We start from the raw sequence: 12,650 nt of genomic DNA on the forward strand, positions 1-12,650 counted from the left end.
TGGACCATGAACTTCAGTCACTTCACTTTCAAATGAACTTACAGCAACACAAAATAACAGCACTGTATCCTAAAGTGCTTGTGGTGTGAAGTGTCATCACAACTCAACACCAACACATACAGTGCCAACCCCAAGTATTCAAAAGTCATGAGTCAAGCCTCCCAAAAACAATTAGACTGACTTAAAAATTATAAATTGGAGCTCTTCGTATTTGTCTACTAACTTCTGAGCCTTTAAAAGTACACTTAGGATTTAAAGTTTTTACCTGCAACTACTACGGTTAAAAATATACTTTCTTTTTGAAAAAAAGCTATGGATCTCCCCTAATCAGGAGCTGGGGATTTAAGACAACACACCAAATATTACAACACTTGGTAATAAAATTGCAAGAGCTGGCAACATTGCAAACTGATGTAACATGATGCCATCACCACACCACATGAGAAAATCTCAAAGTCACCATGTTGCGGCAAAATGTGCTTCTTTTACTTCCTTCATTCCTGGATGTGATGGGCATAAGGGAAGAGGGAATTACCCAATTTCTCCATCCTCTTCCCTGGCCTGCTGGAGTATTAAGAAAAGATCCTGGTAGTTCTACACTTCCCTCAAAGGGTACCTCTGTCTATATAGCAAACAACCAACAAAACCCCAAAGCTAGTCTCGGAGCCCAGGTGTAAAGATTCGAGCTCACTACTGCATTAAAAGTCGCTGTGTAGATGCATTCAGGCTCAGGCTCTGAAACCCCCTCCACTCAGAGCCTGGGCAGGAAGGTCTGCATGGCTCTTTTAGCATCATAGCCACAGAGGTCAGATATGGAGCCAAACTTATCATAGACTATCAGGGTTGGAAGGGATCTACTCAAAGCAGGACCAATCCCCAATTTTTGCCCCAGATCCCTAAATGGCCACCTCAAGCATTGAACTCACAACCCTGGGTTTAGCAGACCAATGTGCAAACCACTGAGTGATCCCTCCCTCAACTTCCTCTCCAAACCCCAGGACAAGCGGCTGGGGCCAGCTCCATGTGGTGTCCCCTTTTCCCTTTGGGAAATATGGTCATCCCACTGAGCGCCCCCTGGGCTCAGCACCAGCACCGAGATGGGGAGGCGGAGAGTGTCCCCACATCAGAGGTAGGAGCCAAGCCCCGGGGTCCCGACCACCCGTGCGGGCAGAGCCATTTGCAGGCGCCGGCCTTAGACTAGCTAGATTTTATGGCCCTTCGGCATGGGGAGGGGGTGTCATGCTGTGATATGGCGATGCCCGTGTCATGTCCCTCCCCTGGCCTCCCAGTGCCCTACCTTCCTGCGGCTGCTGCCCAGGGACTCCAGGGGGCAGCAGGCGGGCTCCGAGCTCCTTCTGCGGCTGCTTCTCAGGTAGGTCACCCGCCTCCTGCTGGCGCTCGCCGCCTCCGGCCGCCCCGCCCCCGGCCCCAGGTGCGCCTCCGCGCTGCCCTTGCGGCTGCTGCGGGCCGGCACCGGCCCGAGGCGCTGCTCGGTGCCCCGGGCGGGCAGAGCCCGGGCCGCAGCGGCTCCCGCCTTCTCCGCCGGGGCCCGGGAGCGCCTCAGCCCCAGCTGCAGGCAGAGGAAGAGCCCGGCCGAGAGCAGGCAGAGGCGGAACGCGAAGCCCTTCCACAGCGGCTTCTCCTTGGGCACCATCGCCCCGCTGCAGCCGCCGCGCCCGGGCTCATGGCCCGCTGACTGGGCGGGCGAGCCCCTGGGAGCGGGAGCCTGCTGCCGCCGCCGCCGGCACAGCCCGTGGGCTGGGCGCCCGGCCGGCGGGGCGGGGCGGGGCGGGGCAGGGGGGCCCAGGCGAGAGCCCGGGCGCTGGGAAAGGCAGGCGGCCGAGCGGCGCTCCCCCGGGACAGACCGGAGCCCCGCGGCAGCCAGCCAGCACGGGCGGGCTGTGCAAAGGGGCTGCGGCCGGCGCGGACACCAACCACACCCAGCCTGACGCTCCCCCGGGATGGGGGTGTGACCTGGCTGAAGGGGAGCTCAGCGAGCCCGTCTCTGTGCCCGGCGGGTCTGCTCTGCTCGGTGCGCGCTTCTCCCTGGGTAGCGCCGAAGACGAACTTCAGTCAGCGCCCGAATAGTTCGGTGCCCCCTTGTGAGGGGGGCAAGCCTCGCTCTCAGCTCGCCGAGAAGCGGCTGACAAGTTTGTCCCCCTCCCCCTTATTTTGTCATTAGACTATCACTGTGGTTATGGGACATCAGGAATGGTAACATACAAAAGCCAGTGGGAGAACGCTTCCATCTCCCTGGACAGTCTGTAACAGATCTGAAAGTAGCCATCCTTCAACAAAAAAAACTTCAGAAACAGCCTTCAAAGAGAAACTGCAGAACTAAAATTCATTTGCAAATTTAACACCATTAATTTGGGCTTGAGTAGGTAGGCACTGGGAGGGGCTGGCTCATTACAAAAGCAGTTTTGCCTCTCCTGGAATTGACGCCTCCTCCTCAATTATTGGGAGTGGACTACATCCACCCTGATCGAATTGGCCCTGTCAGCACTGGTTCTCCACTTGTGCGGTAACTCCCTTCTCTTCAAGTGTCAGTATAATAATGCCTGCGTCTGTAATTTTGACTCCATGCATCTGAAGAAGTGGTTTTTTACCCACGAAAGCTTATGCTCAAATAAATCTGTTCGTCTTTAAGCTGCCACCGGACTCCTTGTTGTTTTTGTGGTTGTCAACAGCAATTGTCCTTAATATTTTTGTCATATGTTTAAAGCGAAAGTAGAATATGTTTTGTCAGGGGCATGTGGAAGGAAGATTGTTTTGGTGGAGACTTGTACTAAACTAAGACAGTGTTAAGATGGGAAGAACATTTACAAAACTGTTGTGTTGTCATTGATTTTTAAAATGCAAAATTCAAAGATGCATGATCCAGCCTCAGTCATTTCAGAGATGGCTGGCAAGCAGCCAACAGTGTTTGCTGAAATGAAGGAGTGCTTACCAGAGATATTAACTTACACTTATTGCCACCAAAGGTAGCTGAGCAAAACACTTGCTACTGAAATTCAACAAAATCCCTTTTGTCTTGGGGAAAGGGCAAAGCCAATCTAGATGGGAAAGAATAGTATTGTGTAAACGAAGGGTAAGGAACAAATGAAAAATATGTACGTTTTTTATTAAGTCTGTCTCAGAAAGTAAAATTCTGAGGAACAAATTTAATAGCCTCATTTCCATTTTACAGACATTTGAGAATAGCTTGGTTGTTGTATACACCTGTGGCTGCGATATAGCAGGGGTTTCAACTTGGGGGAGACCCAAATAGCTGGCAGGAGGTTCAAGTTGTTTGCTAACCATATTGCTTAATGGGAGAGGGGTCCTGGATAGATGGCTAGTTGGGGAAAGAGTCCTGGGGTGTTCCTGGTATGGAAAAAGCTGACAATTACTATCCTACAGTGTAATGTGGGAGTAGCACAGAAATTTTAAATCTGAAGAGTCTTTGTTCTTTTTAGTCATTAATAATGTGCCAGTTTGAACTCATGACAATTTTTTGAAACTTCCGATGTTACCAAAAGAGAAATTGCTATAAAGAGGCCTTCCTTATTTTCAAACAAGCTAGGAGTTAACTGCTTGCTTACACCAGTGGTTTTCAAACTTTTTTTCTGGCGACCCAGTTGAAGAAAATTGTTGATGCCTGGGGATGAGGGGCTCAGGGCTGGGGCAGAGGGGTTCAGGAATGAGGGGTTCAGGGTGTGGGAGGGGGCTCTGGGCTGGGGCAGGGGGTTGGGGTGTGGGAGGGGGGTTAGGGCTCTGGGGTGGGGGTGCAGGCTCTGGGGTGGGGCCAGGAACGAGGGGTTTGGGTACAGGAGGGGGCTCCAGGTTTGGAGGGAACTCAGGGCTTGGGTTGGGGCAGGGGATTGGGGTGTGGATTTACATCTGGCAGCTCCCAGTCAGCGGTGCAGTGGGGCTGCTAAGCGGCCAGCAGGCTGTCCGGCTTGTAGGTGGAGATACGCAAGCAGCTCCATGCAGCTCTCACCCGCAAGCACCCCTCCCGCCAGTTCCCATTGGCTGGAAGCTGGCCAATGGGAGTGTGGAGCTGGTGCTTGGGGTGGGGGCAGCACACAGAGCCCGGTGACTCCCCTGCCTAGGAACCGGACCTGCTGCTGGCCACTTCCAGGGTGCAACGCGGTGTCAGAACACGGAGGAGCTAGCCTGCCTTAGCTGGGCAACAGCGCCAATGGGACTTTTAATGGCCTGGTCAGCGGTGCTGACGAGAGACACCGCAACCCAGTGTCTTACATTCCGCGACCCACCCACAGTTTGAAAACCACTGGTTTACACCGTACGCAGGTGAACAGGGCTTATGTGACAAGGCTGGGGACTGACGGCCCATCAGGATCTTAAAGGGAACACAGAAAACTATACATCTACATTGCAATAAAAAAACAGCATTGCATCTCAGAGCCCAGGTCAATTCACTTGAGCTCCCGGGGCTTGGACTGTGGAGCTAACAACAGAAGTGTAGATGTTCGGGCTTGGGCTGGTGCCCAACTTTGAGATCCACTCCCCTTGCAAGTTTTTCTTCTGTGTTTTTTTTTTTTAAATCCATGATCTTATACAAGCTAGAATAGAGGTAGTCAACTGGTAGACCACCAGCCAAATCTGGACCGCCAGACACTTTTGAACAGACTGTGAAATCTTTTTATTTACTTATTATTTTTACCCTCTCATTCTTTCACAGTACGATCTCCAATACATTGTACTGTGAATTAATGGTTGAGTTGTTCTCCTTAATTCCTTAATTTGAGCTATCATAAGTTTCCAACAATAAAAAACGGAGAGTACGTTCCTGTTTAAAAAAATTACATTTTTCACTGTATGCTCATGGGCTCATTTACACTGTTGAAAGCAGTAGTCCCGCCTCTTATGCTTTCAGCGTTTAACATCACTGCTTTTAAACATGGCAGCAGTGAGTGGGAGGTATAATAGGCCAGGGGAGGCTAAGCCTCCCCAAGCAGCCGGGCTGTGGCCCCACCCACACTCCTCCCCAAAGCCTCATTCTGCTCTTCCCCTGTGGCCCTGCTGCTCCTTTTCTCACCCTCACTCTGTCTCTTCCCTGAAGCCAGAGGGGGCTTGAGCAGGGTGGCTTGGGCTGGCAGGCGGGCAGGCTGTGGCCCAGGGCGACTCGGGCCAGGGTAGCGGCCCAGGACTAAGGGTGGCTCGCCAGGCCAGCGAGAGCTCCTCCGGCCGCAGTGTGCGGTTCGGGGCTCCTCTGGCTCTGGCAGGCAAGGTGGGTGTATGAGGGGTGGGGTAGGGAGCTATCCTCCCCGAACGGGGGGTTCACATGCTGCCCATGATGGCAACAAAAAAAAGAACGGAAAGTTGACACCAAAAACTATTCATTTAAAGACGCATGGACCGATGCTTACTGTTTTATTTTGCCACAGTGTCCAAATTCTTGATCAGTATGTGTAATTTGTACAGATTGTGGTCTTTGTTAAAAGTGGAAACATCAAACAACACATGAAGTGAAACATGGATTTTGACCAGAAATATCCACTGGGCTCCCGTTTAAGATCAGACAAGATCCCTTCAATAAAAGATGGATATTTTCAGAGCACAAATTTTATTTCAAAGGCTACTTGCACTTAAGAAAAGGCAACTGAAGCTTCATGAAGTGTGTGTGTGTGGGTAATGGCAAAATGCAGGAAATCTTTTCCATACAGACAAGGACATTCCTAAGCAAAGTATGGTTACTAAAGCTGAAACTCTTTTTGCAGAGAAGACGTTGACATGCTCACACAACTGTCACTCTCAGACACAACAGCTATTAGGTGCGCTGAGATGATGGCACAAGACATTTTCAAGCAGTTGTGTGAGAAACTGAAAATGGGAAGATTTTCCATGGCAGTGGACAAATCCTGTGATATCAGAGACATGGCTCAGCTAGCTCTGTATGTCCGTTTTTTTGATAGAGAAAAATTTGTGGATAATTTGTTGTTCCTTATAATACTGTATAACAATCGCTCGACAGGTGAGGATTTGTTTAATTCTGTTCAAACTTTTTTGTCTAATGAAGATTTTGATGTGATTCAGATTGTGTCAATTACAACAGAAGGCGCTCTTGCCATGGTCAGTACTCCCCAAGGGCTTGTGAAACATCTGCAAGACCTGAACCCTAATTTGATATCCTATCTGTGTGTAATCCATCAAACTAAACTTTGTGCAAAGCATAGTGATGAATATGCTAATGTAACATCAATCGTGATTAAACTTGTCAGCTTCCTTCGGTCCAAGTGAACACTGCAACACAAACAGTTCAAAAGCTTTCTTTCAGAAGTATCTGCTGATTGAGATGACCTGTTGGTTCATAATGGCATCCGCTGGCTGAGCAGAGGGCAAGTACTAAGGCTATGGGAAATTTGAATTCATGTGGAACAGAGGTTCCCAAACTTGGTTTGCGGCTTGTTCAGGGTAAGCAGTAAAAACGGCAAACCATGGCCACTGAGAGCTGTGAGTGGCTGTACCTGCAGACGCTCAGGTAAACAGAGTGTCTCGTGGCCCGCCAGGGGCTTACCCTTAACAAGCCGCGAATCAAGTTTGGGAACCCCGATGGAAGAATATCTACAAGAAATTCCAGGGAAAAAGACAGAAGAGCTACATGCATTTTTGAGGGATGCTGCAAGCCTGAGCATCCTGGCCTTTCTCATTGATTTGATACGTTACTTCAGAGGTGGGCAAACTCCGGCTCGCAAGCCACATCCCGCCCACAGGACCATGCTGCCTGGCTCCTGAGCTCCTGGCCTGGGAGGCTAGCCCCCAGCCCCTCTCCCAAATTCCCCCTTCCCCGCAGCCACACCACTGCGTGGGCATCACTCTGGGCGGCGGGGCTGCCTGCTCATACAGGGCATGGCAGCACAGCAGCGTCTCTGGCTCTGGCTGGGCAGCGCGGTGGCTGGACATGCTGCTCTGAGCGGCATGGTAAGGGGGCTGGGGGTTGGATAAAGGGCAGGGGGTCCTGGGGGGCAGTCAGGGGACAGGAGGAGGTTGGATGGGGCAGAGGTTCGGGGAGGGAGGGGCAGTCAGGGGATGGGGAACAAGGGGCAGTTGGATAGGGCAGAAGTTCTGGGGGGGCACTTAGGGGATGGGGAGCGGGGTGAGTTAGGTAGGGGGTTGTGTCCCGGGGGATGGTTGGGGTGGGGGTACCAGGAGGGGGTGATCAGGTGACAAGGAGCGGGGCGGGTTGGATGGGGTGGGGGTTTTGACGGGGGCAAGCAGGGGGAGGCTGGAGGGGGCGGAGAGGGGGCAGGGACCAGGCTGTTTGGGGAGGCACAGCCTTCCCTACCTGGCCCTCCATACAGTTTCACACCCCGATGTGGCCCTCGAGCCAAAAAGTTTGCCCACCCAGGGTTACTTAAATGATTTCAACTTAAAGCTACAGGGGTGAAATCACAATGTAGGGGATATCCACAGCAGTGTTGTTTCATTTCAAAACAGAGTCTCTTCATAAATGATTTGGAAACTGGGGAGATGCTGTATTTCCTGATGCTGCTAAGCTGCTGGGACACTGCAGACATGAATCAGATGGCATCATTTCTGGAAAGGCTTCCTCAAAACTTCCAGCAGAGGTTCCAAAAATTTAAACGTGTGAAAGGCATCTTCCTGTTTGCAAGGAGCCCATTCGTGGCACAACCAAATGGCACTTGGTGGAATCGAGCAGAAGCATCCTTTCCAGATGTTGGAAAATCAAAACTACAACTGGAGCTTACTGATTTATGGGGCTCTACCAAATTCACGGCCATGAAAAACACATCACAGACCGTGAAATCTGGTCTTTTGTGTGCTTTTACCCTGCACGATACAGATTCACAGGAGAGACCAGCGTTTCTCAGATTGGGGTCCTGACCCAAAAGGGAGTTGTGGGCCTGGGGTAGGTTGGTCACCAGGTTGTTTTATGGGGGTCACAGTATTGTCACCTTTACTTCTGCGCTGCCTTCAGAGCAGGGTGGCTGGAGAGCGGCGGCTGTCGGCGCCCCCGCCAGCAGCAGCAGAGAAGTAAGGTTGGCAATACCATGCCATACCACCCCTACTCCTGCACTGCTGCCTTCAGAGCTCGGTGGCCAGATAGTGGCAGCTGCTGACTGAGGGCCCAGCTCTGCAAGCAGCAGCTCAGAAGTAAGGGTGGCAATTCCGTACCATGCTCTGTTTACATCTGCGCTGCTGCTGGAGGTGGCTCCTGGACAGCAGCCACAGCTCTCCAGCCGCCCTTCTCTGAAGGCAGCGCTGCTGCCAGCAGCAATGCAGGAGTAAGGGTAGCAGCACTGCAAACCCCACTACACTAACCCTGCGATTCCCACACAAACTCCTTTTTGGGTCAGGACCCTACAATTACACCACCGTGAAATTTCAGATTTAAATAGTTGAAATCATGAAATTTATGATTTTTAAAATCCTATGACCGTGAAATTAACCAAAATGAACCGTGAATTTGGTAGGGCCCTACTGATTTACCAGCAGATGACATGCTTAAGGTGCAGCACACTGAAACTACATGTGAAACTTGCTGGACTCCAAGTATCCACACTTGAAGGTAACATTTAACGTCTTGACTATGTTTGGCTCGACATACCATGTATGAGTCAGCATTCTCAACAGTGAACAGCATTAAATTGCAAAATCACTCTGCTTTGACTGATAATCATCTGAACAACTGCGTCCATCTTGCCTTGACTGAAGTCACTCCAAACTTCAAGGCCCTTGTCCAGTGGAGGACCTGTCATTTCTCCTACTGATGGTAAGTATTGTAATTATTCACATATTTTATTTTACATCTGTATTGCCATATAAAATTACATTTTCAGTAGTGATGCTACAGCTTTATCATGAATTACTGTTAAATACCTGTTACTTTTGGTTAATACTTGTGTGTGGGGAGGAATGTTTTTTATTGAAAAGACTATAATCATAAAGCTAAGAGAGTTTGTGTGTACTAAGTATTTTCTTTCAAACTCTGATACTAATATTAAATAAGCCACAAAAGGCTTGAAAGTTTCAAATATGTCTATCTAGCTACATATATGCCTACAATAATTTTATTTGACAAAACCAAAGTTAATACTCTTTGTAAATTCAAAACAAATTCAAAACTTAAAACAGTTATCTGGAAGTATTTTAATGCTAATATTTGCATCTATTTGACATTTTATCTATGTACTTTCTCAAAGTCTCAGAAGTAATTTATTACATCTTTCTTTGAGGTTATTTTTAGGTTATACAGTGATTTGATTTGATTTTTCATTTGATGCACTAAAAATATAAGTATGAAGTATGTTACTAATGCACAGCATTGTATGAATTTGTTTCACACTTGCAGTGAGAAAGATGTTTCTCTGGAGTCTAAACCTTGACCAAGAAATTTGGACCTTGACAAAAAATAATTGATTACCCCTGGGCTTGAGTGTCACATGATCATAGGACTATCAGGGGTGCTGGAACAATTTTTATAGTGGGGGTGCTAAGAGCCATTGAACCAAACTGGTAACTTTCTATATGATGGAAACCATTTCAAGCCAGGAGGGTGTGGCAGCACCCCTCGTTCCAGCACCTATGAGGACTATGTTGTACCCTAAACTGGGAAGTTTCTGGTTCTGTTAAACCAGTTTGTTTTCTTCTTCATGTGACTGTCTCATAGCTGCAGCCTTCCAGTAATCATAGACTATATGGCTATAGGAGGTAACTTTTCTAAACGGAGCTATTTCTGTCCTTGGTGCTCTTCCTAGGCTCCTTTGCCTCTCTCAGCAGCAGCAACCATAGGATCCTACTCCATGGGTGCTCCGGACCTGGAGCACCCGCGGAGAAAAAAAGGGGGGCTGTCAGTGGCTGCTCAGCACTCACCAATCATTTTCCCCCACCCCTCCAGTGCCTCCTACCCACTGCAATCAGCTGTTTTGCGGTGTGCAGGCAGGAGGCTCTGGGGGCAAGGACACAGCACGTTTGGGGGAGGGGGCAGAACTGGGCGGGAAGAAGCAGGGTGGGAGCGAAGTGTGAGCAGGAAGAGGTGGGGTGGGACCGGGGTCAAGCACCCCCTGGCACTTTGGAAAGTCAGCGCCTGTGGCAGCAACTGCTTTGGCCTCTTCAGCTACGTCTCTTTTGTTCACAGCAAAGAGCAGAACTGGAGCTGACCTCTGCTGAGAGAGATGATTGGGAGCTGCTGCCAGAAGAGGAGTGTGTACAAGGCAAAAAGTTCAACTCCTGTCAGGAGCAGGAGGGGAGTGGAAGCAGCTGGATGAAAGAAGATAAGGGGGAAGAAGAGATGGAGCAGCCTGACTTATTTGGAAAACTATTTGTTGTGAATATTTCCATATGTTAGTCACTATGGGCCTCTATGTCTCGAGAATAAAACCTCAGGGAGGAACATTTAATGGTCCTGTGGGTTCGCTCTGCCAATTTACAATTGCCAACTTTTTTTTTTTTAAGTCAGAGGTTAGTTTTAAATCACTGGCTACCTGCATCTGATAGGATTCTTGTCAGAAGGGCCCAGATTTTCAAAATACGGATCACATTCACCAGGACAGAGACACTTGCTTCAAGGAGCACAGCTTTTTGCTAGACATTCTCCTCTCATTTTGACTATATAAATAAGGCATCTGCATGGAGAAACAAGGTTGAAAAAACTAGACTGAATCCAATATGAAACAGGAATGGTTCACTGGTCTTGCAGTGTTGCTGATTCTCATGATTTTATCACAAGTCTTGCAATGTTGGTATTTTTCTTCAATTTCCCAGTTGCTAGAGTCACAAATGTGAGAATCTCTGCTTTCAGTGAAATAAAATGTTTGTGGCCCTTGTGGTGGTGGAGAAAAATCTTAAAAACATGAGCCCTAAAGCGCAAGAACCAGAAGGCAAATAAAACTCACAAATCTATTATTTTTATAATCTTGTGACGCTTAAGCCATTAGAAATGGAAGGTTCCCTAAAATACTAAAAAATTAGATACTGAAATAAGTTATGGAGGTGTGACGGAGTGGATGTTGTTAAAAACAATGGAGCTGCTGACTTTATCACTTCAGATTTATTTGTTATTTCTGTATCAGTACACAAGTAAAATAGAAAGCTCAGGTTCTCAAATGCAGCCATTCTTTCTCATCACTCAGCCATAAATATAAACATTGACCTTGTACTACAATAACAATACCAGTCAGGTCATCTTCAGTGGGACTTCAGTTAACTTCAATTTAAAAGTAGATCAAGTGTTAGCCAGAAAAGAAAAAAGTAAAAACTAATGTTCGACTATTGTTTTTTCTAATAAAATAATTTTATTTCTCATACACCATAACTCATGTCTCCTATTTTCTTTGGATATAAATCTCCTTCCCTCACAAAGGGAGACTAGGAGGAGAGAGAGAGAGACTCAGAATAAGGGTAGAAATATTAAACAAGGATAGTGAGAAAACTTGCCTAGGCCAAGGTGTAATACAATGGGAAATCATACACAATCCTTAAACACTCTCTGCTCTCTCCCTTCTCTTCCTTGTTGGCCCTCTCTTCACTTTAACAAGAAAACAGTGCATAATTTATGCCGGGGCTTGCTAGGACTGAGCCCAGCACCTCTAGGCTTGGCAGTTCAAAGCCCTAGCACCTCTGGGCTCCCGGCCAGCAGCTCCCACTCTCTGGCCACCCAGCTCTCAAGGCAGCGCTGTCACCAGGAGCAGCGCAGAAGTGAGGGTGGCAATATACCATGCCATTTCACCCTTACATCTGTGCTGCTACTGGCAGAGGTGCTGCCTTCAGAGCTGGGCGCCTGGCCAACCACCACTGCTCTCCAGCCAACCAGCTTGAAACTGGGTTCCTTTTTCATTATAAATAAGCACTGCAAGGAAATTATATAGTAATTGCCTTATCAAGGATCCCTCTGCAAGGAAGCCTGTGTGTGAGAAATGAGGGTTAAAAAGAAACAAGAATCTAGAACTTCTAAGGCACTGCGTCAAAACAGGGAGGAGGAGTGACCAGAGCACTATGCACTCTGGCTATCCCCAGCTGATGGATGGTATTGTGGAGACCACTGCCGGAAGGTGCAGGCTGGAGGAACTTCCAGGCTGCTCTAACCTTCACGCATGGCGGGCAGAGAATAAGGCCTCCCCTTTCTGCTGCGCTTAGAAGCAGCTGTATATAGCAGAGAATCTGGCCCATAACAGTGAGCTTAGTGTTACCCTTGAATGTGTGTGAGAGACCTTCACTGGCACCAATGAGCCCATATAGGAGGAATAATTTCTTTAACTATATAAGTCTCCCAGAAGATTTTTAAAAAGTAAACCCCATCCATTCCCTCAAATATTTGTAAACTCTCTGTGGTTATGATCAATCAAGTTCTAAATCCACCCACTAATAATTGAGAGGGCGTTCACAGCTTCAAAATGTTCTGTATAATATATAAATTGGATACCATACAGAATTGTGTTGTATAACAGAATCTCTCCTCAAACGAGTGAGCTTTTCCGTTATAAACATGCCAAACTTTAACTAACCACATCCTAATCCAAGGAGTAGTGTGGGAGAGCCAATCTGATTCAATCATAAACCATGCTGACAACAGTAACGTTGATACCAATTTACTGGTTATCTTTTGGCTAATGCCAAACAAAATGAAGAGGCTCTATCCAGTCTCAGGTATTCATGGCTTCCCAAGCCAGGCAGGCTGAAGCAGA

At 48.2% G+C, this 12,650-nt stretch overlaps 1 protein-coding gene across 3 annotated transcripts in view; it reads right to left on the bottom strand.

The window, feature by feature from the left end:
- Positions 1-2,062, bottom strand: part of METTL24 (methyltransferase like 24) — an 87,901-nt gene extending 85,839 nt beyond the window's left edge. For 2 of the 3 annotated variants that reach the window (XM_073337034.1, XM_073337036.1), the window contains exon 1: positions 1,298-2,062. In XM_073337034.1, the coding sequence (XP_073193135.1) occupies positions 1,298-1,654 (357 nt within the window). In that variant the 5' untranslated portion in view covers positions 1,655-2,062. The remainder of the gene's footprint in view (positions 1-1,297) is intronic. The other variant, XM_073337033.1, reaches the window with a different exon arrangement.
- Between the last annotated feature and the right edge of the window lie 10,588 nt (positions 2,063-12,650).

This window comes from Lepidochelys kempii, chromosome 3 (genome assembly GCF_965140265.1).
Source record: "Lepidochelys kempii isolate rLepKem1 chromosome 3, rLepKem1.hap2, whole genome shotgun sequence".
Taxonomy (NCBI): domain Eukaryota; kingdom Metazoa; phylum Chordata; order Testudines; family Cheloniidae; genus Lepidochelys; species Lepidochelys kempii.